This window comes from Neoarius graeffei, chromosome 4 (assembly GCF_027579695.1).
Source record: "Neoarius graeffei isolate fNeoGra1 chromosome 4, fNeoGra1.pri, whole genome shotgun sequence".
NCBI classification, from domain to species: domain Eukaryota; kingdom Metazoa; phylum Chordata; class Actinopteri; order Siluriformes; family Ariidae; genus Neoarius; species Neoarius graeffei.
Genome location: NC_083572.1, coordinates 60,240,244 through 60,267,612, shown reverse-complemented (window position 1 = coordinate 60,267,612; position 27,369 = coordinate 60,240,244). Strand labels below are relative to the sequence as shown.

Below are 27,369 nucleotides of genomic sequence, written 5' to 3'. Positions count from 1 at the left end.
TTAACGAGATTGATCACTTAATTTCAATAATTAACTGATTGCACCCACATTAATTAATGGAAGAGGGTGCAATAGTGCTTTTGGGGTGGCTGGAAGATTCAGCAGTCAACCTTCGAAACCTATGCAAACCATCTGCTAATGTCGACCCAATTTCCTGGCCAATAGAAACGAGTCATGCATCTCTTTGTTTAGTGTTTTCTCCTGCCCCAAATGCCCAGCCATGGTATTATAATGAACCTCATAGAGCAGAAGTTCCCTATAGCTCTTTGGTACCAACAACTGAGTAGTCTCTTCCTTAGTTTGAGTGTCTTGCATCACTCAGTATAACCTATCTTTAATAGTTGAACAATACAGGTGGGAGAGTGCAACATTAGGCTAAAGTTTCTGACCATTGATTACTCTTACTTAATCGAAGGTTTGCCACAGGGTTTCATCACATGACCGTTCCAAAGGAAAATCCCCAAGGCGAATCCATGCAAATAGAGCCCTCTCCACCCTCCATTTCTCCATGACATGGAGCTGACATCAATGGCCCCTGCACCACCTCTGCAGCCAATGCGGCACGATTCCCCCCATGCCTTGCTACTAAAGGATTGATCCACAAGCATTTTCTTCACTACCTTTTGGCCAAATGTAATTCCTTGGCCAATTTGTCCCAAGAAATAATGAATGAGTGAGGCAAGGACTAGCCACTGCCACTACTCTATGCTTTATCCCCAGAATTTTATAATGACTGACACCAGTGAATACTCATGAATATCCCTGTGCATGCACCTCATGTTTACCAATCATACATTTCCCAATGGCATGCATTGAATCAAGGTTTGAGGGACAGTGGTCCAGTTACACCCCAGTCCCCCAAGGCCTGATGTGTACTCCCTTGCATATTCACTGACATCCAGTGCATTCCTGCTTAATCAGGGGAGACCTGTGGCACATCAGGAAGCTCGATCAGTATTCCCACTTCCATGAAGGAATGCTTATCCTGGAACTACATGGCTTTCTTACCACGCCTGCAAACTTGCCCTGGCTTTGCTATGGTCCTGGTGGGCACTGATGGTTCTACCTTTTGTAAAAAGAGAGGTAGTTAGTGGAGATATCAGAGTGGTAGGAGAAGGGAGTGCGGAAGGACAGTAAGGAGCTTGGGTTTGGGGAACTGGCTTCAGGGGAATTGGGCCCCCATTTCTATGGAGGGTGTGGAGAAGAAGGGGAGCATTAGAGAGAGAGAGTGAGAGAGAGAGCAAGAGAGAGAGCGTGAGAGAGAGGGTGAAGAGGTGCAGTGCTTGTCTGTCCCAGAAAATAGCATCAACTGGTCCTCTGCTAGCTGGATCCCCTTCTGAAGTCACACTGGACGGTGACACTGGACCCATTCCACCATCCCCTCCATTAGATGGGCAACGAACTGCTCCAGTTGACTAGGCCAATGAGTCATTCTCCTCTGCCAGCAGCCACCTGAAACAGACTTCCTGGAGCTGTTGCAGGAAAGCAAATGAGTGGCCGAGCTTGTTGAGTGTCAGTGAGCAGAAGCACTGACAGTGCTGTTCTGGGGTGTGGCCAACCCATTGCAAGATAGAATGCTTAAAGTCCAGGTACTCCATGTTGGGGAGCTGGGAGCTGTTGAGCCGTGAGCTAGGCTTCTTCCTACAGGAGAGGCAATAAGTGGCCTGCTCACTGTGAGGCTGGCCAGCCCCACACTTCCATAGCATGCTCAAAGCAAAAGCTGAAATCACTGCTCCTGCTCTGTGCGCACAGTTTGGTGGCTGCCAGTGAGGGTCTGAATTGTCTCAGTAAGGGGCAAGGCCTCCATGGTGGCATATCTCTCTCAATCTCCTGGGTTTCAGCACCACTGTAACAGTGTTTGAGGGAAAATGAAGAGAAGGAAGGCAAGCTTATGGTAAGGTAAAAGTGCACTTTATTTTATTGCAGCTTTCTCTGTTCAGTGGTTTTGGCTCATTTAGCACACACCCACACTCTCACAACTCCATGTTGTGCAGATCTATATCTCACTGGTTATGGGCCTATCAAAAGCACACACAAGACACAAATAAATAAACTCGCAGTAACTAGACACAGGTGAGAATCATCATGTATTACCTGCCGGTTCAACCCACCTCTTCTTCGTCCACTGCTGACCCTCGAATATGTCCCTGTTGCCACAACAAGATAGAGGATAAACTATGGAATGAAAAAAAAAACCCTACAGGTATATGAGCAGCCAAGAATCTTTGTATTAGAGGTGTTTGCATATCTACCCTGGAATCCAAACCAAGCAGGATTAACGTTACAGCTACATATTTGGATTGCTTCATCATGAATGCTGTTCTTTAGAGCTCTGTTGATGTAGATTTTAACGTGCTTAACAGTGAAAATATAATGTAATATGATGCCTGACTGTAATGTCCTATGACACACCTGTTATTATGTACAATTCAGTACAGTTTTCATTTTGCACATCTTTTAATAGAATCAGTAATGTCACATGGGATTGAGGGACTCGAAATATATCAATATGGGAGTGAGTGTTGGTTGAGGAATTATTTCTCAACAATTCACTGAGATGTATATGCCTGTGATTACACTGATTATATAAGACATTTGTCTAGGCTACTAAATGATCCATGTGCATGGCTCAGATAATATATGAGACCTACAACAGATCATCTCAGCAGCTAGGCGATATTGAGGAAATGTCTGATTTTTTTTTGCTTTCTCGAGTGTAATGGGAAGATGTAAAGAAGAGAATAGTCTAAACCAGGGGTGCCTTCATCCAGCCCTAGAGGGCACAGTTTAATACATGTTCTTTCTCAAATACTTCTGCTAATGTTGACTGGAGGCACTACTGATCTAACGCCAGGTCTAATGTTCATATTTTTTATGTGCATAGATGACTTAAATACAAAATACTAAAACATACATGCATGGTAGTTTTTGAATGAATTTATTGGATCGACAACTCAAAATAACAAATGATAAAAAAGCAATAAAATAACCTACTCCATGTGCTGACATTAAAAACCTGTGGCCACATTAAACTGTGTGCAACTGTTTGTGAACTATATAACAAAAATGGCATTTATCATAGTTTGTCTAGTCAGTTGCTGCAACTCTCAACAGTAGATACAACATTTTCACCCCACCTAAATGTCACACTTTCAGCAGCGGATGCTATTACTTTAAAAAAAATAAATAAATAAATACAATTAAATAAATAAATCTGCTAGCTGAGGTAAGTGAAATGCATGATAGTAATTGCAACAATCTGAATTGGAAGCCCAGAAGATCAACTAAAGCATTTGCATATGCTGATTCTGAATATGGAACTTAAGTTGCCAAACTGTACAGGTGTTGATTACAACCTTTAGTTTATAGGTACCTCGTTCTTCTCTGTAAGAAAATGTGTGTGAAACACATTAGTAGCTGCATTTATTGTTAACTTCCTAATAATGTATTCATTAAGGATAAATAGAACCCTTCTGTGTTATGAACTTGCTGTGTGTGTTGCATGGCCCCAAGCTGATCCCCCCCCCCCCCCAAAAAAAAGTTGCATTGCTGTGGGACGTACTCTGCAATAAATACAGTACAGAGCAGTCATAGGCCAATTAAAAAAAAAAAACAATTTGATTTTTTTTTCTAGTACTAGACTTTTCAATCTAGTGCATGTCAAACAATTAGAACATCATGATTTTTTTTTGTAATTTAATTATAAAGGTGAACTTTAATATCTTATATATTTACCTCCGCCAAGGGGGTTATGTTTTCAGTAGCGTTGGTTTGTTTGTTTGTTTGTCTGTTAGCAACATTACGGAAAAAGTTATGAATGGATTGCTCTGAAATTTTTTCCAGAGGTGTGACTGGGCACAAGTAACAATCCATTACATTTTGGCGGTGTGGCAGTTCGGAGCAGGTGGGTGGAGCACAGAGGACGGCAGGACAGAGATCAGGTTCAAATTTAGCATTTATTGTCACACTTTTCAGTATAACAGTCACTCAGACACACACACACAACGGGTGTCTGTTCAATGAAGCGGTCCTCTGCTCTCTGCTCTCCCTCCTTATATAGGGCGCGGTCACTGGGAAGACACACAAACACAGGTTAATTGCTCTCAGGTGTAGTGATTCTGCCACTCACCTTCCCTGACTCCGCCCTCCTGTCACAGACCGGCGCTTGACCACACCCCCGCTGCCACATACCCCCACCGCCCGACTCAGGCCGGGCAGCTGTCCGGCCTGCAGCCGACTCCCCCCCCCCCCCCCCCCCCACGGGAGAGGAAGTCCGCCACGACCATCTGTGCCCCCGGCCTGTGGACCACCTTGAAATTAAAGGGTTGGAGTGCCAGATACCAACGGGTGATCCGCGCGTTGGCATCTTTCATGCGGTGGAGCCACTGGAGGGGCGCGTGGTCCGAACAGAGGGTGAAAGGGCGCCCCAGCAGGTAGTACCGGAGGGCGAGGACCGCCCACTTGATGGCCAGACACTCTTTCTCTATGGTGCTGTAGCGCCCCTCACGCACTGACAGCTTCCTGCTGATATACAGGACGGGGCGGTCCTCCCCCTCCACCTCCTGGGACAAAACCGCCCCCAGCCTTCTGTCCGACGCATCGGTCTGCAACATAAAAGGGAGAGAAAAGTCAGGGGAGTGTAGAAGTGGCCCCCCACACAGTGCAGCCTTTACCTCTGAAAAAGCCCGCTGGCATTGCTCCATCCACTGGACCGGATCTGGTGCCCCCTTTTTAGTGAGATCAGTCAGCGGGCTGGTGACGTCCGAATAATTAGGTATAAACCTACGATAATAGCCAGCCAGCCCCAGGAACTGTCTCATCCCCTTTTTGGTCTTGGGCCTCGGGCAGGCCGCAATTGCTGCGGTCTTGTTAATTTGGGGATGCACCTGCCCGTTGCCCAAGTGGAAGCCCAGATACCGTACTTCCACCTGCCCAATCGCACACTTCTTTGGGTTGGCTGTGAGACCTGCTCGCCTCAGCAACCTAAGGACGGCCCTTAGGTGTTCCAAGTGCCTCGGCCAGTCATTACTGTATATGATGATGTCATCAAGATAGGCGGCCACATAGGTGGCGTGGGGGTGGAGGACCCGGTCCATCAGCCGCTGAAACATAGCGGGCGCCCCAAACAGCCCAAACGGAAGTGTGGCGAATTGGTGTAACCCAAACGGTGTGGAAAAGGCCGTTTTTTATTGGGATAGTGGAGTCAAGGGGATCTGCCAATATCCCTTCGTCAAATCCAGTGTCGAATAAAAGCGAGCCGTGCCTAGTCAATCGAGCAGCTCGTCAATACGAGGCATTGGGTACGCATCGAATTTAGACACCACGTTGACTTTTCTATAGTCCACACAGAACCGGACCGACCCGTCGTCCTTGGGTACCAAGACCACCAGGCTGCTCCAGTCACTGTGGGACTCCTCGACGATGCCCATTTCGAGCATGGTCTGAAGTTCTTCCCGAACCACCTTTTTTTTATATGTTCGGGTAGCCTGTAAGGGCGGCTACGCACTACCACCCCCGGGGGCGTCTCTATGTGGTGCTCTATGAGGTTAGTGCGACCGGGCAGGGGTGAGAACACATCCGAAAACTCGGTCTGCAACTGGGCGACCTCCGTGAGTTGGGTCGGGGAGAGGTGGTCTCCACAGGGGACCGGAGAGGTATGTGATGCCAATGTCCCTTTTTGAACCTCCAGCCCCAGCTCCGCCTTCTCCGGAACCACCGACACCAACGCCACGGGGACCTCCTCGTTCCAGAGTTTGAGTAGGTTGAGGTGGTAAATCTGTAGCGCCCCGCCCCTATCCGTCCGCCTCACCTCATAGTCAACGTCCCCGACTCGCCGTGTGACCTCAAAGGGTCCTTGCCACTTGGCGACTAATTTGGAGCTTGATGTGGGCAACAGTACGAGTACTTTCTCTCCCGGTGCAAACTCCCTAAGGCACGTACCCTTGTCGTACAGGTGGGCTTGTCGTTCTTGGGCCTGCCGCAAATTCTCCTGAGTTAGGTGCGTGAGCGTGTGGAGTTTTGCGTGCAGGTCAATAACGTATTGGATTTCGTTTTTACTTGGTGAAGGTCCCTCCTCCCAATTTTCCCACAGCACGTCTAGGATGCCGCGCGGCTTACGCCCGTATAACAGTTCGAACGGGGAGAACCCCGTGGAGGCTTGGGGGACCTCTCGCACTGCAAAGAGCAAGGGTTCGAGCCATCTATCCCAATTATGTGCATCCTCACTTACGAATTTTTTAATTATGTTCTTGAGGGTGCGGTTGAACCGTTCAACTAAACCGTCCATTTGTGGGTGATACACGCTGGTGCGGATCAGCTTAATACCCAATAACCCATACAGTTCGTTCAGTGTACGTGACATAAACGAGGTACCTTGGTCAGTCAGAATCTCTTTCGGGATTCCAACTCGGGAGATAACGCGGAAGAGTGCCTCCGCAATACTGCGTGCTGAGATATTGCGAAGAGGCACTGCTTCCGGGTATCACGTTGCATAGTCCACTAGAACTAATATAAAGCGGTACCCTTGTGCTGACCGATCTAATGGCCCGACGAGATCCATCCCAATTCTTTCGAACGGGGTCTCGATTAACGGTAGAGGGTGCAAAGGCGCTTTTGGAATGGCCGCTGGATTTACTAACTGGCATTCGTGGCATGCCGTACACCACCTACGGACATCGCCGCGAATCCCCGGCCAATAGAATCGGGCCATTATTCGGGCTAGTGTTTTATCCTGCCCTAAGTGTCCAGCCATGGGATTAAAGTGAGCCGCCGGGAATACCAATTCCCGGCGGCTCTTCGGAATTAAAAGTTGCATGACTCGCTCTTTAGTTTGAGTGTCCTGCGTCACTCGGTATAACATATCCTTCATAATCGCGAAGTAAGGGAAGGACGGGGTGGCGTTCGGCGGGAGCGTTTGACCATCGATTACTCTCACTTGGTCAAACGCATGCCTCAGACTCTCGTCTCGCGACTGTTCTAATGGGAAATCCGCGATGGATTCCCCAATAGAGAGAGGAGGAGCCGGCGGCTCCTCACTCTGACGCGGAGATGACGTAGACGGCTCTGTGACAGCTGCTCCCGCCAAAGCGACACCGGGACCTCCCCCTGTTAAATGGCAGGACCCACTCCTCACTAAATGTGTCATTAAATCCCAAAATCCCGGCCAATCAGTCCCCAAAATTAAAGAGTGGGTAAGGCGAGGATTAACCGTCACCTTCACTATGGCTTTTTCCCCTCTGAAAAAAAATGTGGACTGACACCAAAGGGTAGTGGTGAACATCCCCGTGCACACACAACACCTTCACCCCCTGTGCTCCCCCCAATGCCTCGTTTTGAACCAGGCTTTGGCGAATTGAGGTCTGATTGCAACCAGAATCCACCAACGCCTGATATGTATCCCCTTGGATACTCACCGGTATGCGATACACTCCGGCCCGATTGAGGGCGGCCTCTGGCGCGTTGGGGATCCGAACCACCGCGCCCACCTCCATTGCCGTGCACTGCTGTTGAAGGTGGCCCGGCTCCCCGCAGCGCCAGCAAACCGGCCCGGGCTTTCCCTCTGCACCGGTGATCTGGGGCTCACTCACCTGAGGTGGGGGAGAGACAGACACAGAAGGGAGAAACGGGAGGGCACCGGTGCAGCGGGCTGGCTGGGGTGGTGCCGGCCCCCGCCTCCACGGTGGGGGAATGGGGCGAGGACGGGACACAGGAGGAGGGGGAGAGAGAGAGAGAGAAAAGGAGAGAAGAGGAGATGCCATCTGCTGTCCTGCCGCCGGGACAGCCGCCAAATGGTCCTCCGCCAGCTCGACTGCCTGATCCAGTGACGCCGGGCAGTGGCACCGGACCCACTCCGCAGTTCCTGCTGGCAAGCGAGCGACGAACTGTTCCAGCACCACCTGGTTGAGGATTCCTTCGGCGTCGCGGTTGTTGGCCCTCAGCCACCGCCAGCAGGCGTCCCGGAGCTGCTGGCCAAACGCGAACGGCCGGCCGACTTCCTCCAAGCGCAGCGCGCGGAAGTGCTGGCGCTGCTGTTCTGGAGTGCGCCCCACGCGCTGGAGGACGGCCCGGCGGAGGTCCGCGTAGGCCAGCCGGTGGTCGGCGGGGAGCAGTAGCGCGGCCAGCTGTGCTTCTCCCGTGAGCAGGGGGAGGAGGCGCGCCGCGTGCTGCTCCATCGGCCACCCCGAGGCTTCGGCGACTTGCTCAAAGAGCATGATGAACGCCTCGGGGTAGTCCTGCGGGCCCATCTTGGTGACGGTGAGGGGAGACGGGCCCGCGGTAGGAGCGCTGGTGGGCCCCGACAACGCGAGGAGGTGCCGGAACGCCTGTCGATCTTCTTGTTGGGCCAACACCAGGGCCTCGAACCGTTCTTCTTGCTCCTTTCGGAGGGTGAGTAGCACCTTGTGCTGGCTTTGCTGGGCCGTGGCAAGGGTGTGGACCAGTTCAGCGAACGGGGAGGACTCCATGGGGCTGTGAGGCTGCTGTGCTCCAGATCCCGGGTTTCGGCACCACTGTGACAGTTCGGAGCAGGTGGGTGGAGCACAGAGGACGGCAGGACAGAGCTCAGGTTCAAATTTAGCATTTATTGTCACACTTTTCAGTATAACAGTCACTCAGACACACACACACGACGGGTGTCTGTTCAGGGAAGCGGTCCTCTGCTCTCTGCTCTCCCTCCTTATATAGGGCGCGGTCACTGGGAAGACACACAAACACAGGTTAATTGCTCTCAGGTGTAGTGATTCTGCCACTCACCTTCCCTGACTCCGCCCTCCTGTCACAGACAGGCGCTTGACCGCGCCCCCGCTGCCACAGGCGGTGATCCGGATCACCTTCTGGATCCCGGAATTTTTTAAAGGATTCTTGGCAGAGGTCTGCACTCTCCGAGTGCTTTTCTAGTCATTACACATGGAACACAGAATACGCCTTTTTATTTTAATTTTGATGATTATGGCCGATAGCTCATGAAAATCAGAACTCCAGTATCTCAAATTATTAGAACATTTCCTAAGATCAATCAAAAAAGGATTTACAATACAGAAATGTCTAATTTCTGAAAAGTATGTTCATTTATACACTCAGTACTTGGTTGGGGCTCCTTTACCACAAATTACTGCATCAACGCAGCGTGGCATGCGGCGATCAGCCTTTGGCACTGCTGAGGTGTTACTGAAGCCAGAAGGAATGTGACAGTTGTAGCTCCTTTCCAGAAGACGTCTGTGTTTGGTGGCTCTTGATGCACTGACACCAGCCTCAGTCCACTCCTTGTGAAGCTCTCCCAAGTTTTTGAATAGACTTTTCTTGACAATCCTCTCAAGGCTGCAGTCATCCCTGTTGCTTGTGCACCTTTTCCAGCCAGCCTTTTCAGCAATGACCTTCTGTGGCTTATCCTCCTTGTGGAGGGTGTTCGCGATCATCTTCTGGACAACTGTCAAGGTAGCAGTCTTCCTCATGCTTGTGGTTGTGTGTACTGAACTAGACCGAGAGATACAGTGTTTATATCATTTTACTCAAACTTGAAATGAAATATTCTCATATTTTGAGATTTTTTTTGCACTGTAGACCATAATTATCAAAATTAAAATAGAAAAAAATGCTTGAAACTTTTTAGTTTACAAGTAATGAGTCTAGAATATATTACATTTTCACTTTCTTAAATAACTGATGGAAAATATTGAACTTTTTCACGATATTCTAATTATTTGAGATGCAGTAGTATTTTCAATTTAAATGCTCATCATTTAGATTTTTTTGGTTCATGTTTTATTTAGGGCGAAATTTCAAGACTTTAGCTCTCAGTTAAGTGCAAGTCTGTCAATGTCCAACAAGTCCACATCTCTGTTGCATATGCCTTTTGAGATTCAGTCTGCCAATCCTATAAGCATAATCCTTTTTGTTTATTAATCATGAAACCGAGTGACAGTGAGCAGATTAGCATTATGACATTAGCAGATAAGGGCAAGTAACAGTATAGTGTGAAATCTAGCAGGGAAGCGTCACACCATGTCCTTAATTCAATTTTATGTTAACAAGAGACCTTGTCTCAAAGCAACTTTACACAAGTTTGGATGTGGATTTGAATCCCCAATACACTAATTGCAACAGTGAGAGGAAAAAAAACAACAACAACAACCCTTTGACAATATGACATGGAAACCATGAGTAACCAAATTTAAACATCTAATGGGTGACACCAGATTCCAGTAGAATGTCATCTAGAGAAATATACAATAGATAGATAGATAGATAGATAGATAGATAGATAGATAGATAGATAGATAGATAGATAGATGTGATCCTATTTTGAAGCAGAGTCTTGGAATGAGCATGGGACATGAAACATAAAATGTTTTGTAGGTTCATCACAAGATAGCTTAGAGCTGAATAAGCAGGGAAAACAGACCATAAGTAAATCATCAAGATGAATCAGACAGGTCCACAGGTGGAGGAAAGCTACAGCAAGTAAAACATGTCAGGTTCTGGCACTGGCATCACATTGGGCAGCAAGAGTACATCTGCCATTTGGTGGACTGAGAGAACAGATTATCAGATATGATAAGAGCATACAATGACCTAAAAGGATGTATAGTGTAATCAGAGTGCAAGTGTGGACTCCAGCAGTTTTAGCCATGACAGCATAATAAAAAGGGATAGCCAGAAGGTAACACAGGCATGAGGGCACTGTGGGGAAACAAACAACCAAACAAACAAACAAACAAACAAACAAACAAACAAAATCACCCTGCTCCACCATCAACAATCATGAGTGGATATGTGAGACTGGGGAGTTTATTCTCCACCCATGAACTCCCCATATCTGTGCTTCAATATAAACCCCCCTCAAAATAAACTCCTTTATACTGACAGATAATAGCCATACAAGACATGTTTGAATGGTCACTTGTTCATATTTGTACATGTATAGTGTGTAGAGATTTTATTTTAAAAGAAAAACAATATCCCTGGGCACTGCCATCACTCTCTCGAAGGTTCAAATATCGTGCTCTGAGTACAAATCATGACATCACCCACACGCTACATGACGTACTGAGGCTAGTGGATCTCATGGATACATCACTTCTAAATTGTTGCAAACAACCACACTCACACACACACACACACACGCACGCACACAAGTAAACAGTGAGCACAATCACCCAGGCTTTGGGGAGTCTTTTGCTGGCTATAAACTCCATTGCAGGCCAGTTGTTTTGTTTTGTTTTTTATTCCCCCCCCAAAAAAAATCAAATTTTCCTTGTATTTGTATATGACTTACTTTCGTTTGTTTTTATTCACTGAGAAAAGTGATCTTTTTAGACAGCAAGAATCATATTGCAATGGCAACGAGATGGTTACTAGTATCTGTGTCAGTACCGCGTATGCATTATCAAGCCGAGTGAGATTTAAACTTCATAAAAATTGTCTGTTAATTCGTGGATTTTGTTGGCAATAAAAATCACAGTTTCTGAAAAATTCTAATTAGATTTTTACAGTTAGGAGCCTTTATTTGTCACATATACATTACAGCACAGTGAAGTTCTTTCTCTGTATTCAACCCATTTGAAGCAGTGAAAATGCATGCGTGCGCACATACATACACACACACAGAGCACAGTGGCATAGATAGATAGATAGATAGATAGATAGATAGATAGATAGATAGATAGATAGATAGATAGATAGATAGATAGATAGATTTTTTTAGAATTAGAAGCATTTATTTGATGTGCAACAAAGGTGAACGGCATATTAGTGTGCCAGTAACGTCACAGATCGATATCCGGTTTCAGTGCAAATGGTTGCGTCCAGATAAGCCTATTTTAAAAAAAAATATTATAACTTTTAAAATGGTTAAATTGTTGTTATAAAGTTTTATTTTTAATTTAAACATGCGGTGCATCAGGGCACTTGCTGTGATCAGCAAACAACATTTATTTTTAGGTTTTGTTTGACTTTAAGCGAAGAGCTACTTAGCCTGAGGAAACAAATAGAATTTCATGGGAGACCTAGCCTGTGTATGAGTGTTGACCACTAATTGTAAGGTTAATTCCTTGCTCGGGTTCATTGCAGGACAAAAGCTCTTTCCCCTGCTTTAATCTTTGTCATTCTAGGTTTTAATAAGTAACCTGCACCTTTTGACTGAAGCATGATTGGCAGATCATAATAAACTAAAAATGTTGGGGTAAGACCACTGAGTGCATTGCAAGCAAAGAAGGCACTTATTTCTAATCAAAAGCTTCGATCATGTTTATTTTTTTTTATGAGTACATTAACAAGTGTAACACGAGCCAATTTACCATCTAGTTAAAGTTAGCTAGCTAGAAAACGTGTTGTATTTCATCAAAGTTATATACAGTCACATCATGAAATAAGCATACACAATTTCACAGTTAACAGTTTCCTTATTCATTAGATTCATCTTTGATATGTCTGTATAATCAAACTTGCATCTGGTTATGGTGTGTGTAAATTTGCATTTACATTTTTGCATTTGACATTTTAACTTGTATCAGTATACAAGCAATAAACAAGGAGGACAATAAGTGTAGACTAATAATAAAGAGTAATATACTGTAAGTGGTAGCATCTAAAAATCGCAAGTAAAATTGATAAGCACACTTGCATGCATGTGTTCTAAATTATTGGAAATGGGGTTTTGTGTCAACAGGTAATTTGTTCAAGTGAATTTGAATGTGCACATATCAATCTTTAAAGCTTATTGATTATTGTAATAAAGCTTATTACAGTTATATATTGATAATTGTAATAAAGTTACATATTACAATAAAGTTGTAATAAAATAAATTAATATTGTAATTAACTTATATATTGATAATTGTAATAAAGTTATTACAGTTCAGTAGGGTGCAATAGTTTACAAGATGCCTGACAAAGAGCTGACCTGGATGTGGTCTTAGGCAGACAGGCTATAGATAGTTTTCACTGACATCACGGCATTCCGGGGAACGCCCCCCAGCTGCCATCTTGGAGGGCAAACAAAACGGACCATCGCCACTACCGGCTACGTTATCTCGGACGAATTTATGAAGTTGTATAGTCAGTTTTCTAAAATAAAGATCAATGTTGGCAAAATCAAGCAAACAGAAGTATATAGATACATTAGACGACATCTCACGACAACGGTATGCAGCCAAACTGGCCTTGATTGGGGGAATTGACCCCTATGAAGTGGACAAAGATGCATTTTCAAGTGACTATGCAGGGCTGCCAAAGCCTGAAACTGCCAAAGCCTGCTCCAAAGCCTGAAACTGACTTCATCAAACTTTAAAGACTGTCTGATATATACACAACTTTATATATTCACAGCGCGCCTTTTGGCGGATGCCCCTGAATCGCGCAGATCCGGGGGGTTTTTTAGGGGGGGCGTTGGGAGTGTCTGATTGTAATGTCAAAGTAAATTCTGTATTAAGATTACTAAATAAGCAAATCCATTACAGTCCATGAAACAGGAAGTATAAGGATAAGAAAAAAACACTTTAAATCGGGAAGCTGCGCACATTTGCGCAGTCCTGCACACCGCTCAGGCTGCGCAAATGTGCGCAGCTTCCCGATTTAAACTGTTTTTTTCTTATCCTTATACTTCCTGTTTCATGGACTGTAACGGATTTGCTTATTTAGTAATCTTAATACAGAATTTACTTTGAAATTATAATCAGACACTCCAACGCCCCCCCCCCCCCCCCCCAAAAAAACCGGATCTGTGCGTTTCAGGCGGCATCCGCCAAAAGGCGCACTGTTTGCATCCCAAATACAAATTAAATCATACAGAATAGACCTAAAATGTTTTTCAAAAATGACCCTTGCGTGAGTGAAGTGACAAGTTTCAAATAGAAACATGACAAACGAGCGATATTAAGTGTACATTACAATGTAAACGTACACTCAGCGGTTCCAGTTAGGCATTCTCCAGAGATTGTTCACATGATGTTTTGGTTTCCAAAAGCAAACTTAAACACAATTGATTGTTTATTTAAACAACTTACCACTTATAAAATGATCGGAGCAGACTTTGCTGAGTTTGGAAGGCTGATAATCCTTGCGGTTGATTCTCGCAAGCCATAGACTTCTCCTTTGTATGCTGAGTTTGTTTGCTCGCCTTCGTGCTCCCGTACAGTGGGAATTCCATAAAAGCTCCGCTTGACTTCATCATCTGACCTATTACGACAGCCATGAATACAACAGGTGTGCACCATTGCTAGCTTTAAATAGTAGTAATGTAACTATAAATGTAAATAATATATAAATGAATGTAACTCGCGCGCTACAATGTGTGCTCAGTGACCCGTACGGGAAGCTAGCCCTCCAAGATGGCCGCCACCAGGGAATCCCCGACTCTGTGACGTCATGTGAAAACTATCTATTCAACAATGTTTAGAGATCAGTACATAGTTAAACTAACTTAAGTTACTTAGAAATGATTTTTAACATTAACAGAATGAGGTGATGGAGAACAGTAATGAATCTTAATTAAGAACCATTAAGACCAAGAATTTATTTTTTTGTTTTTGGTCAATGTTTTTGGTTGACTTGAAACAATAAGGGAATAATAATTAACAAAAAGGAATAATTTCCATCAGTCTGAGTTCCCCTTTTCCGAGGCTACAGTCTGTAATCTCCATCACACCCACATATCAATAGAGGGCTATGATTGGATAGTGATTAGTCCTACATTTCATTATGGTGCTACATTGATTATAATAGATTGAAATGCAATTCGGAGAAGACAATAACATTTGCAGCAATCAGTAAGGTATGTTGCATAAGTGGATTGCAGTTTTGTTGACGAACAAAAAGATTTTCCATTCTGACTTCTAAATACAGCAATATTAAACAAAAAGCACATATAATTAAATAGCTGTGGCTCTCATAGTATTCTTTTAACTACTGCTCTATTGACTGCCCTTGAATCACAATCATGTTCAATTCTTTCAGTTTCTTTAGCGTCATAGTAATGGGCTAAATTTATAATGTGCCTACTTCTGAGGGACTTTGAAGAGCCGATTTATCAAACAGCAGATTAAATTACCGTAGATAACTTTTGAGGGGTGACTGCCACAAATATGCAGCACAGGGGGAGACTATTGGCCAGAGCTATTATGGACTCCACATGGGCCACCACTGACTGATGAGTAATTTTCAGACATAGCAGGCTTTAATAACAGGCTGCAAAAAAGCAATTCACACTACACACTATATACATAAACTGGAAATTTTAAATTAACAGGATTCACCTACAATAATTGAATCTACACAAAGATTCTAATCAATGCCTTAGAGACCTTGGTACTGTATATGTAATCAAGTCTGAGGTTATTCATCTGTAGCAGTGAGAGTTGGGAATGATATTTTTGTTCTTAAAGAGCAAAAATCATTTAACTACAATTGTATGGCATTAGGGAGATTGAGACATTTGTACACAATTAATAAACATTTTGAAAATAATGTTATGTTATATAGTAGGTATTACTTGGTTAAATAAGATTAAGTTTGTTCCAAACTGCAACTCTACGGGTACTAATTAAATGTAGAGTTGCTGAGAAAAATGCATAATTTATAATTTATTCATAATTTACTGTGCCAGTTCAAAATTAATTCATAAGTGACTCATAAGAAACTAATAGTGTTTTGACCCGAGATGACTTGTGTAAAGCTTGTGTTCTTCAATATGTGGGAGTCAGCTGGAGATCTTGGGAAACTGACAGTGTTTGTCTTTGTTCTACAGTGACTTCATGAACTCCATTTTTGAGCTCCACCCAAAAAAAAATCCAGCTCTGAGCTGCTGCTTTGGCTAAGACAACAAACAGACATATTACAACTTTGGAAATGTCTGGAATAATACAGAAGACATCAAATGAAAGTTACATCTATCCATTATCTGTAGCCGCCTATCCTGTACAGGGTCACAGGAGCCTATCCCAGCTGACTATGGGCAAGAAGCAGGGTACACCCTGGACAAGTCACCAGGTCATCGCAGGTTGACACATATACCCCTTTTCCACCAAATCAGTTCCAGGGCTGGTTCGGGGCCAGGGCTGGTGCTGGTTCACAACTCGTTCAACTTGTGAGCCAGCTGAGAACCAGTTTGTTTTTCCATAGCTCGCGGTGCTAAGGGAAACCACGTCATTACGTCGCTGTATACGTCAGTTACGTCATTGTATACGTCATTACGTCGCTGTATACGTCAGTTACGTCGCTACGTTTGCATAAACCTTGGCACGAATATCAAAGCAAAAACAACACGGAAGAAGCAGCAGCAGCAACAACAACAATAATAATAATAATAATGGATGACTTCGCGTTTGTACAGCTGCTGCTTCTCGTCGCTTAAAAATGGTGATCTTTCGCGGTCTTGTTATTGTTGTTGGTCTTAACAACTCCGGCCCCCTGCTGACGTAAGCGGTTCTTTCCTCTGGCCCAGCAGAGAGTTGGTGCTAGCCTGGAACTGTTTTTTCTGGCTCCAGAGCCAGTTCTTTGTCAGTGGAAACAGAAAACCCGGTTCCAAACTAAGCACTGGCCCCGAACCAGCCCTGGAACTGCTTTGGTGGAAAAGGGGCAATAGACAAACAACCATTCACACCTACGGTCAATTTAGAGCCACCAGTTAACCTAACCTGCATGTCTTTGGACTGTGGGGGAAACTGGAGCACCCGGAGGAAACCCACGCGGACAACATACAAACTCCACACAGAAAGGCCCTCGCCAGCCACTGGGCTTGAACCCAGGACCTTCTTGCTGTGAGGCAACAGTGCTAACCACTACACCACCGTGCCACCCCAATGAAAGTCACACTTTAAGAGAAATTCATCAAACAGCATTGCCTCTTTAAGTGTTGTTGAAGATGTTTTGCTGAATCTTTGAAAGTAATGGCTGCATTATGAGATTCTTCACTTTGCTCTCAGTGTGCCTGGGAAGGATAATTGACACTGCACAAATCTACAGTATGATAAGGGTCTGGCATTGTGTCATGTTGACTTAGCGCTTGCCATTTTGGTAGCAACTGAAGGGGGGGGGACAAAAAGGAAATGGGAAATGTGAGGTAATGGGGGAAAAAAAGAAATACTTATTTTTCAGTATGATGATTTCCTCATTTTAATATATTTTATAATATATTTAAATAGCTAATTATTAATCCATGTTTTGTTTTTCAATTTCCCTGTTACATGATTCCCTTATAGGTTTTGTCTACAGTTTTAAAATTGTGAGGTCTTATATTTGCAATAACTTTTCTTATGACAAACTAACTGATTTAACACAATATAACTTAGTTATAGTGGGTAGTTAATTACTGTCAACACACAGCAAACCTGCACAGCTCAGCTGTAACAAAACAACGAAGAACAGAACACACACCAACAGTACAGGACATAATTGTCCGCAAAGTTAATGTGATTCTCTTGCATCCATGCAATTTCCATCCTCGGGATGCTTGGATTTTCTTTCTTTAATTTGAAAAATATCCTGGACTAATTTAATTTTGCTTATTTAAATCAATTCATTCAGACAACACTGTGGCGCTGCTGGTAGCGCTGCCGCCTCACAGATTTGGTTTCAATCCTGCACTCAGGTTACTGTCTGTGTGGAGTTCCCCATGTTCTCACTGTGTCCATGTGGGTTCTTACTTCCTTTCAAAAGCATGACAGTAGGTGGACTGAAAACTCAAAATTTCCCACAGATGTGAACGTGTGTGAGCATAGTGCCCTGTGATTCATTCTATTGAATATGTATTCTTATAGGCTACAGATTCATGATGACCCTGACAAAGATAAGATGTTTACTGAAGATGAATGTACACCTAAAAAATTGTGTAAAAGAAGTGCTGCTACTGATGTGACCTATAAAATCACAATAAAACTTTGCTAGATCCACAGGCTCTGAAATGAAATTACACTTGATTTGCAGTATTACATAGCATTCCCAAATTGATGGGCATTTTCTAAGCCAGAGAGGAGCTTGTAGACATTACACACATTTCAGTAATTTAATTTAACCTTCCCTGTAAGACAAATGTTTATTCTCTTTTTCTGTGAGCTTTTTTTTATTTGATTATTAAACATATGCTGATTTAAGCATCAATAACAATGCTCCCTTATCCTCTTATTCTCTGGATCCACTGAGTGCAGTTGACACTCTGTGGCCCATTAAGTAATTTATATAATGGACCTTCCTGGAAAGGGCCCTACTGAAGCCTGCTGTCCATTCCTAACTGTAGGCTACTGCTGGGAAGTACTAGAGTCCTTATTTATTATTAATTAATTTATTTACCTTATATCTCGGTAGTATTTGGTGCACTCAGAATTTCTCATGTTATATGGCTGTAGAATTAGCCCTCACAGTGTACAGTGCAAAACGATTCAGACCTGAGTGCTTGTTTAATGAGATTTACTTTTACTAAGCTGAGGCAAGAAAGCAGAAAAGTGGACACAGTCAGACAATACAGGCTTTGGCCACATGACCATCATTTCAGAGGTAACAGAGGATTTGCATCAGTACTGTGCATTCTTTTCAAATGGTCCATTGCTTGTGTAATGTCGCACTATATCAGGTCTTTGTCTCACATATTCAATTCAATAAAGCAGTTTAAACTGATGAATCGGTTTAAAGAATACTATCCTATTCCATATCTTCACTCTTCACATGTTCTTAGTCATTTGCATACTTGGTTAAGACCACAGAAAATTGCTGCATAAAGATCAAATGGGAAGGGAAAGAAAAAGAGAAAATAACAGAAAGAGAGAGGTGATGTATTAGTGAATGTTTTGTATAGTGTGCAAAATTGCATCAACAGAACTGAGTGCTTGCTTCTGTTGATGCAATTTTGTGCACTATACCAAAAATATACTTACACTTCATATTTGGTAGCTCATAAATTACAGCTAAACTAAAATAAACAGTGGTGTGATGAGTCACAGTTTGACTTTCCTTCATAGTTTGGCTTTGTCTCTATAAATGTTCCCCTCACTCACTACCCTGTGGAGACAAGGTCTCTTAACTACAGTTCATCAGTCATCCTAAATGTCCTTTGGTACACTGTAATATATAGATAGCCCTGCATATGGCTCTAAGAATCCTGTCTCATATGGGACCTTTTTAAGGAGCTTTTTTGCTTCTAAAATTCTGTAGTGGTCTTTTCACAACAAATATAGGCCAAACTCTTACCCTTTTTTTAGGACAGGAACAAATAAATCATCTTAAAATTGTCAAGAGCTGCAAAAGATTGGGGACATGAAAGAGACTGGTTAAAAAGTGCTAAACTAAGAATATCTCATAATAAAGAGTGTGTTCATAATAAAAATTGCTGTTCAGTGTGCAGAAGATTAATTGAGGGCCGCACCAGGATGTAGATTCAACTATGACAGGTTGCTTTGGAAAAAAAGGCAGTCTGAAACTTAACTTTTATGTCAATGGTGGGGCAAAAAGAATCCAATTTATGAACATTTTGCTAATGTACAGTAATCAACCGAGATATAGTTGAGGCCCCAATTTTAGTTTTGCACTGGACTAGTAGAAATCTACCTAACTCAAAAACATTTATATTAATGTGTCCAAATCTGGGTGGCACAGTGGTAAGCACTGTCACCTCACAGCACGAATGTTCTGGATTTGAACCTTGTGGCTGATTTGGGGCCTTTCTATGTGGAGTTTACATGTTCTCCTTGTGCCTGTATGAGTTTCCCCCAGGTGCTTTGGTTTCCTTCCACAGTCCAAAGACATGTGGATTAGGTTAACTGACTACTCTAAGGCTACATCCACACGACAACAGCAACGAGATTTAAAAAAAAAAATATCGCGTCCACATGGGCAACGGATCAGTAAAATATCAGGTACATATGGCAACGCAATGCTTGCTGAAAACGATGCAATACACATGCCACACCTCTAGGTGCGCTGTAAGACGGTCCCATCGGAGACACCAGAATAATAGAAGAAGTAAGGACGCATGCACATAAACTATTATGTGCGAGACTTCATATTAGCCACAGTCAGAAAAATCTGTTCATAAAATTACGTTATAATGACCAAATACAATGAAAAGTATTTTTCCAGTCTCACCTGTGAAAGGTAATCCCATGTGATCTCGTTTGGATGGCAAACCTGTTGGTACAGTTAAACGCAGCACATGAATGAGGCATCTTTATTCTTCGCTTTGCCCCATCCAATATGGCGGCGAGGATGACGTATGATTCTACGCGGAAGGCGGCGTCTTTAATGGTCCGGAATAAATTGAATGCTACACGTTGATGGATTAATTTGTTCTTCTACGCCCTTTTTGAGGAATGTATTGTAGGACTTAAACCAACATCTGAAGAGGTGAGATCGCTCCTTTTTTTTCCCCTATTTTTGCTGATGGGATTGACTCTGCCCTAAGGGCTATTCTCTCTCTCTCTCTCTCTCTCTCTCTCTCACTTTGCACCATTACACAATAAATATTCACAGTGAAAATATTTTGTAAGCGCGTTTCATGAACCAAGTTATAGGATTTGTTGACAACTCGCATCGAGTTCGTTACACTTCTACCCGGCGTGAAGCACATGTGGTTGTCACGTCATCGTAAACAAATCCGTTCTACTCATCCAGATGACTTCGCAACGGCGCCATTGCCAGATCTTTCCACTCTGGAACCCGTTCTCAAAAGATTTCGTTTTGGGGCACCCAAAACACTGGGGCCGTGTGGACGCCAGGCCGAAACGATAAACAATTTTATCAGATTCACCTGAATCCGTTGCCGTGTGGACAGGGCCTCAATTGCTCACTGGTGGGAATATGAATGTGAATGGTTGTTTGTCTTTTGTGTTAGCCATGCAATAGATTGGTGACCTACCCAGGGTGTACTCTGCCTCTTACCTGAAATCAACTGAGATTGGCTCCAGCTTTCTTCATGACCCTGATGGATAAGCAGGATAGATAATGGATGGATGTCCAAGTCTGCATATTTTTTGCTTGACATCATTACGCTACAGAGTCTTAGCTTCGCATAAACAATTTTGTAAATGTATATTACCCCATGCCCCTGTCTCATGCACACTGCTCCCCCACCTGTGAAAGCAACATGCTGATTATCCCTGGTGAAGAGAGGTTTTTTTTATGACTGATCAACAGTTACTGGAAACGTTTAGTTGCAGTTATTGCTGCACAAAGGGGGTCACACCAGATACTGAAAGCAAATGTTCACATACTTTTGCCACTCACAGATATGTAATATTGGATCATTTTCCTCAATAAATAAATGACCAAGTATAATATTTTTGTCTCATTTGTTTAACTGGGTTCTCTTTATGTACTTTTAGGACTTGTGTGAAAATCTGATGATGTTTTAGGTCATATTTATGCAGAAATATAGAAAATTCTAAAGGGTTCACAAACTTTCAAGCACCACTGTATGTCTTTTAAAAATAGGGGTGTATTGTCATGAAGATAAAAGCAACAACCAAGTAGCAAATTAGTATAGTAAGTAGGTCAGGCTTGCTGTGAGACACCACCTCTTGTCACCTTTTCAGCAGAGTGATAAATTGCTTGAAGGAAATAGCTGATTCTGGTAGTCCAAAATGTCTGCCTCCATAATGTTCCAAAATTTATTGGAATATATGAAACATTCCCCACATAAATGTTTGAAGAATAAAGATTTTGAGTGAGACAGTCTTCCTTTATTTGATAGTTACACCAGCTTCCTAGCCTACTTATACATTTAATAAATAAACATCAATCATTAACATATTGCATGATCAACATATGGAGTAAGTGGGATATAGTGTAAATATTATTATTATTATTATTATTATTATTATTATTATTATTATTATTATTATTATTAATTACATTTGCAAAAATACTTTAATCTTGATGCATTGTAATACAGAGTAGCTTCCAAGATTATGAAAATACACTTAAAAATAGTTACAATTAAGGAGCCCATTGGAGCAGTGTATTGTTAAACTGAGGTTTCCAGACAGAGCAATTAAGGTTTGGATATAGCATAAGATCTCTGGAGAGACCTAGTTGTTCAGCTCCAAATACAACATGGACATAATGCATAATATGTCTATACTTGTTTTATATTTTGCTGTATAAAAACAACTTAAAGCTGGATGTGATGCACTGTGGAGTGATTAAAAAAATCCACACAAGGCCCAATAGGGGAAATAAGACTGGAAACGTCTTTATTCTTTTTTTTTTTTTTTGACATGACAGGATTTTAAGATGGCTGAACTGTTACATCACTTTACTGTGAAGTAAAAAGTGTCCTTAATGTCACATTTTGCAAAGTGTTTACTGATGATTCAAAAGATGAACAGCTCAAAGCATAGGGCATTTGAAAGTTGTCTATTTATGTAATTCTCTTTCGTGAAGTTTCATCTTATCTTTTCACAGGGAGTGTCTGCATCTCCCAGTCAGTTAAGATCCCTCGTGAGCCCAAAGCAGGGGAATTTGACAAGATTATTCATCGCCTGGTAGAAAACCCAAATGCCAGAGTAGTCATTATTTTTGCAAATGAGGATGATATAAGGTGAGTCCTAATAACACTGCATTCTTCATCATTAGTTAACATTATTTACAGTACCTAAGGTTGTCTATGTTCATTTACTGATTAATTATACAGAATATGACTAAATGCATTCACTTAATTCCAGTGTAACTACTGACCTGTAAGTTTCTGTGTACTACATACTGACTCTTGGTGCAGTAAATCTAGCCATAATAAGCATTTTAACAATTCTTTCATGGGATGGATTTTTGGGCTGCCTGTATTGGAAGGGTGAGATACTGTATGTCACAAACCTTTATTGTTGGTTTTGCTTTTGAAAGGAAGGACATTTAATGGCTTGAATAAATTTACCATCTTGAATTCTCTGCCTGATGGAGTGTCCCGCTGCATATAGGTCATTGTGAAACATGGCCAATACAGAACGGTCAATTTACAATTACTGTAAATTCTAAAGTCTTTAACATGCTGGATAACATGTCAAGTTTTGACAAAGACTGTAAAGTACAATTGATGTGACTGGCTTTGATGGAACTGGTGAACTAAGGTTTATAGTATCTGTTTATTCTGTTGTGTTTAAAGGAGGCTGCTGCAGGCAGCAAAGAAAGCCAATTTGACTGGTCACCTCTTGTGGGTAGGATCAGATAGCTGGGGTTCTAAAATTTCCCCTGTGCTCCACCAAGAGGAGATGGCTGAGGGTGCAGTGACTATCCTACCTAAGCGTCAGTCCATTAAGGGTAAGGAAACTCAGTAAGGAAATAATATGTGGGTATATGTTTTATATGCAAAATACTTTTCAATGCAGATGTCAGAATACAAACAATAAAATGCATTTTTTCTAATAACTAAACTTTAAAATATGAGGGGAAAGCATTTCTTGGGTATTTTCATGCATTAAATGATGCATGGTGCTCTGTTTTCTGATAAGAATGCCCAATAAAATGTCCAAATGTCCTCAAAATATCAATCAAAATGCATTATATTCAACAAAATGCACAAATTATGTACATTTTAAATCTCATACTATTACCATCAAATTATAGTATTTTCTATTGTCATTAGATTTTCTAATTATTTATGTCTAAAAATACAACCCCCAAATCAATTTTGATTCTTGCAACTATATTTCAAAAAAAGTCAGGACTGTAAAGCATTTACTACTATATATATATTTTTCTCCGTGCTCTCACGGAAGGTGGTCGCATTCCTCTCCTCTCCTCTCCTCTCCTCTCCTCTCCTCTCCTCTCCTCTCCTCTCCTCTCCTCTCCCTTTTTTCCCTGCTTGTGCTTCTTTTGCCGCTTTTCCACTACCAACGTGGCTGAGTTGGGCTGAGTCGAGCTGAGTGGGGCTGTTGGAGTTGCATTTCGACTACAACCGCGCTGAACCGTGCTGGCTGGAAGTGGGTGGACACATTGGGTGGAGTTAGCGAAAGTGGGTGGACGTCACATGATGTCATTAGGCGGCGCAAACAGTGACATCAGTGACCTTTTAAGCGTAGTCTGACGACCAGGATAGTAAACAATAAACATGGAGGACATGAAGTCGTTAGTGTTGCTGGTCTTGGTGCTGTGGCTTGTTGTCACCGACAACACCAACAGATACTGGCAAGAGCGTATAGATGAGGCGAGGCGCATAAGGCTTCAGAAATTCTTGTAATTCGTAATTATTCTTCTTCCGGGTTTACGGTGTTTACAGATCCCAGCGTGCTCGCGGGGCGTGTGTGGGCATGTGAGGACACTCCTCCTCACCAATCAGTGCACAGGGGAGTGTCTCCTCACGCCCCTAGCCCCACTCGGCTCGGCTTGGCTCGCTTCAGCCCTACTCCAAAACCGTGTGGGTTTTGGGTGCTGAGTAGGGCTGAAGCGAGCTGAGTCGTGCTGCTCTGAGGTAGTCGAAACGCGAGCTGTGTCGGGCTGAAGTGAGCTGAAGTGAGCTGAAAAAGGGTAGTGGAAAAGGGCCATATGTCTCATCTCGTCTGTCTATACTTTTGAGAGACTCTCTCCGCACATTGAAGGACATTGAAGACATCTACCTATTCGGAACCATGATTACAGGACTTTTCCTGATTGGATTAGGCATTGCCCTGGTTTATCAAGAAAATCAGACAATGGTGACAGCTGTTCAAAGCCCCATAAAGCTGCCCGACATGATTGAAGTGGTGGGCAGAGCTGTCGGCACTCAGACCCTGAAGGTCACTGCTGTGAGACGCTCTCATATTTCTTCCCCCACTTCCCGCGGTTGCCGCTTTTACCCCCAGTGTGACAAGCGGGTGCGTGACCAGCACCATCATGGCTGCAGGAGCGGACAGCTGCTTGCTTGCGCTGGGTTACCTCTACCTCCCCCCCCACACCCTCCCACCCTAATCCCCCACCCTTGATCACCCCCCCCAAATCCAGAGTTTTCATGTTGTAAAGTGTACTTGTGTTATTTTGTGCTTATGTGCTGAGGTGTTTTTTAATGTTCCCACACTGTACTCCTCATAGGAGCATAGTGTGGGGGTTGCTTTTTTTCTCCTCCCCTCTCCTCATGTTACTCTGTATTTTTTTCTTTTCATCCCTGTCTTCCTGTCCTGTCTGCTCCCCCTCTGTCAATTGTGTGTATGTGTGTATGTAAGGACAGGTTGATGGTCAATTTCGCTGGTACTTGTGACTAGTGATAATAAAGGGTTCAGTCATAATTGCCATTCCTTCTTACAACACTTAAAAGATGACTGAAGACACCAAGTGATGAAGTGTTTTGGTGTTATTTTGTCCCATTCTTCCTGCAAACGGGTCTTACGGTGTGCAATAGTATAGGGTCATTTGCCACACATTCTCTATTAGGGACAAAAGGGACAGGCACCCTCTTCTTCCACAGACATGCCTTTGTAATATATAAAGAATGTGGTTTTGCATTGTCTTGTCGCAATATCCCTGGAAAAGATGTAGTTTTGAAGGTAGCATATGTTGCTCTAAAATCTCAATGTACTTTTCTGCATTAAAGCTGCCATCACAGAAGTGTAAGTTCCCTTTGCCAAGGGCACTGACACAACCCCATACCATGACAGACCCTGGCTTTTGGATTTGTTGCTGGTATCAGTCTGGATGTTCCTTTTCGTTTTTGATCTGAAGCATGTCCATTTCTTCTAAAAACGACCTAGAATACTGATTCATGTGACCACAGTACACATGTCCACTGTGTGATGGCACAGAGAAGCCAACAATGCTTCTGGACACAGTTAATATAAGTCTTCCTTTTTGCACAGTAAAGTTTTAACAGGCATTTGTGGATGTGATTCAGTATTGTAGTGCTTGACAAAGGTTTGTCAAAGTAATCCCAAGCTCATGTGGTTATATCCGCTATAGAGGAATGACGGTTCTTGATACAGTGCCCAGGGGCGTCACTAGGAATTAAGCTTTACTGGGGCACTGCCCCCCCGACACACACACAAAATGCCCCCCCGCACAATGCACCTTAACGTTCCTGTCCTCAACCTATGCAAAGTGGATAATTCTCATGCTCTCGTGGATGAAGTTATGTGAGGAATAGGTCAACGAGATGGAAAACACATCCCAGTCCCCAAAAAATGTATTGTTGGCATTTGGGCTTTTAATGCATGCTGATGCTAAACATGTCACCTCAACTCTCACGATTCACGAACTTAGCTGGTTAGTTATGACTGACTAGCACATAGCCTACAACCTTAGTCTTACCTCTCTCACCCTCCTCCTCATCTGTCACTGTTTCCCTGCCTCTGTCTCTGCTTCGTGAGAAGAATTGTCTGATATCCATCTGGAAAAGTAATTTAATATCGTTTAATTCGATGTAGTTTAATGGGTTTGTTAGAATATGGTTTGCTTAGTTTTGTTGCAAAAACTTCGCGCTACCTTAACTCATCCAGAGCTTGTTCTCTGACTCATCCAAAGAGTAGACTCATCTCTCCAGTAGGCTAAATGGGCTCATGGCATGCCGCACGCACGCTATGTTTACAGTGAGAATCTCCCAGACCAATCAGAAAATTAGTTAGAAAGAAGAGGTGACAGAAGTTTGAAACACACTCTGTCACTTACAGTAGATAAATGATCTGCCAAAGAAACTAGTTTGTTACGAAAATCTTTCATCATTTTCTTACTGGGGCACAGCTGATTTTTACTGGGGCACGTGCCCCAGTAAAAAAGGGCTAGTGACGCCCCTGACAGTGCCGTCTGAGGGATCGGAAATCACGTGTTCAGCTTTGGCTTGCACCCTTGCCCTTTATGCACTGAAATTCCTCCAAATTTCTTGAATCGTTTAATGATATTAAGCACCATAGAGGGTGATATATTCAAATCCTTTCCTATCTTTCTTTGAGGAACATTGTTTTTAAACATTTCATTGTTTTCTTGTGCATTTGTTGACAAACTGGACATTATTGCCCCATTTTGCTCCTCAAAGACTCAGCCTTTCCTGGACACTGGTTTTGTACCAAATCATGATTACAATCACCTGTTGACATCACCTGTTTCAAATCACATCATTATTTAACTGTTTTATCTCATTATTAGCCCTAAATTTCCCCATCCCAACCTATTTTTGGAATGTGTTTCAGGCCTGAAACGCAGGAATGGTTGTACTGTATATTAACAAGTGAAATGAAGCTGATCAAACAGAACATGAAATATCTTGGGTTCATACTGTCTGCAATGAAATACAAGTCAATCACTACTTTATTTTTGAAACTGTATTTTCCAGACCATCCAAACTTTTTTTTGATTTGGGGTTGTATCATAATTGAGCATGTTTTGGAAGAAATGGTTAATCATATTGTAATAGTATATTGTATTCTAAGTTGTCTAAAATGCAGAGCTGTACCCCTTTATTTCATTTTGACACAACACATTAAAGTAACACTTTAT

General features: G+C 42.9%; 1 protein-coding gene across 1 annotated transcript in view; it reads left to right on the top strand.

Annotated features, from left to right (window-relative positions):
• grm4 (glutamate receptor, metabotropic 4) overlaps nt 1-27,369 on the top strand; it is a 242,562-nt gene that overhangs the window by 139,259 nt on the left and 75,934 nt on the right. Inside the window, exons 3-4 of the mRNA XM_060919429.1 lie at nt 22,384-22,519; nt 23,078-23,232. Coding sequence (XP_060775412.1) covers nt 22,384-22,519; nt 23,078-23,232 — 291 coding nt within the window. The remainder of the gene's footprint in view (nt 1-22,383; nt 22,520-23,077; nt 23,233-27,369) is intronic.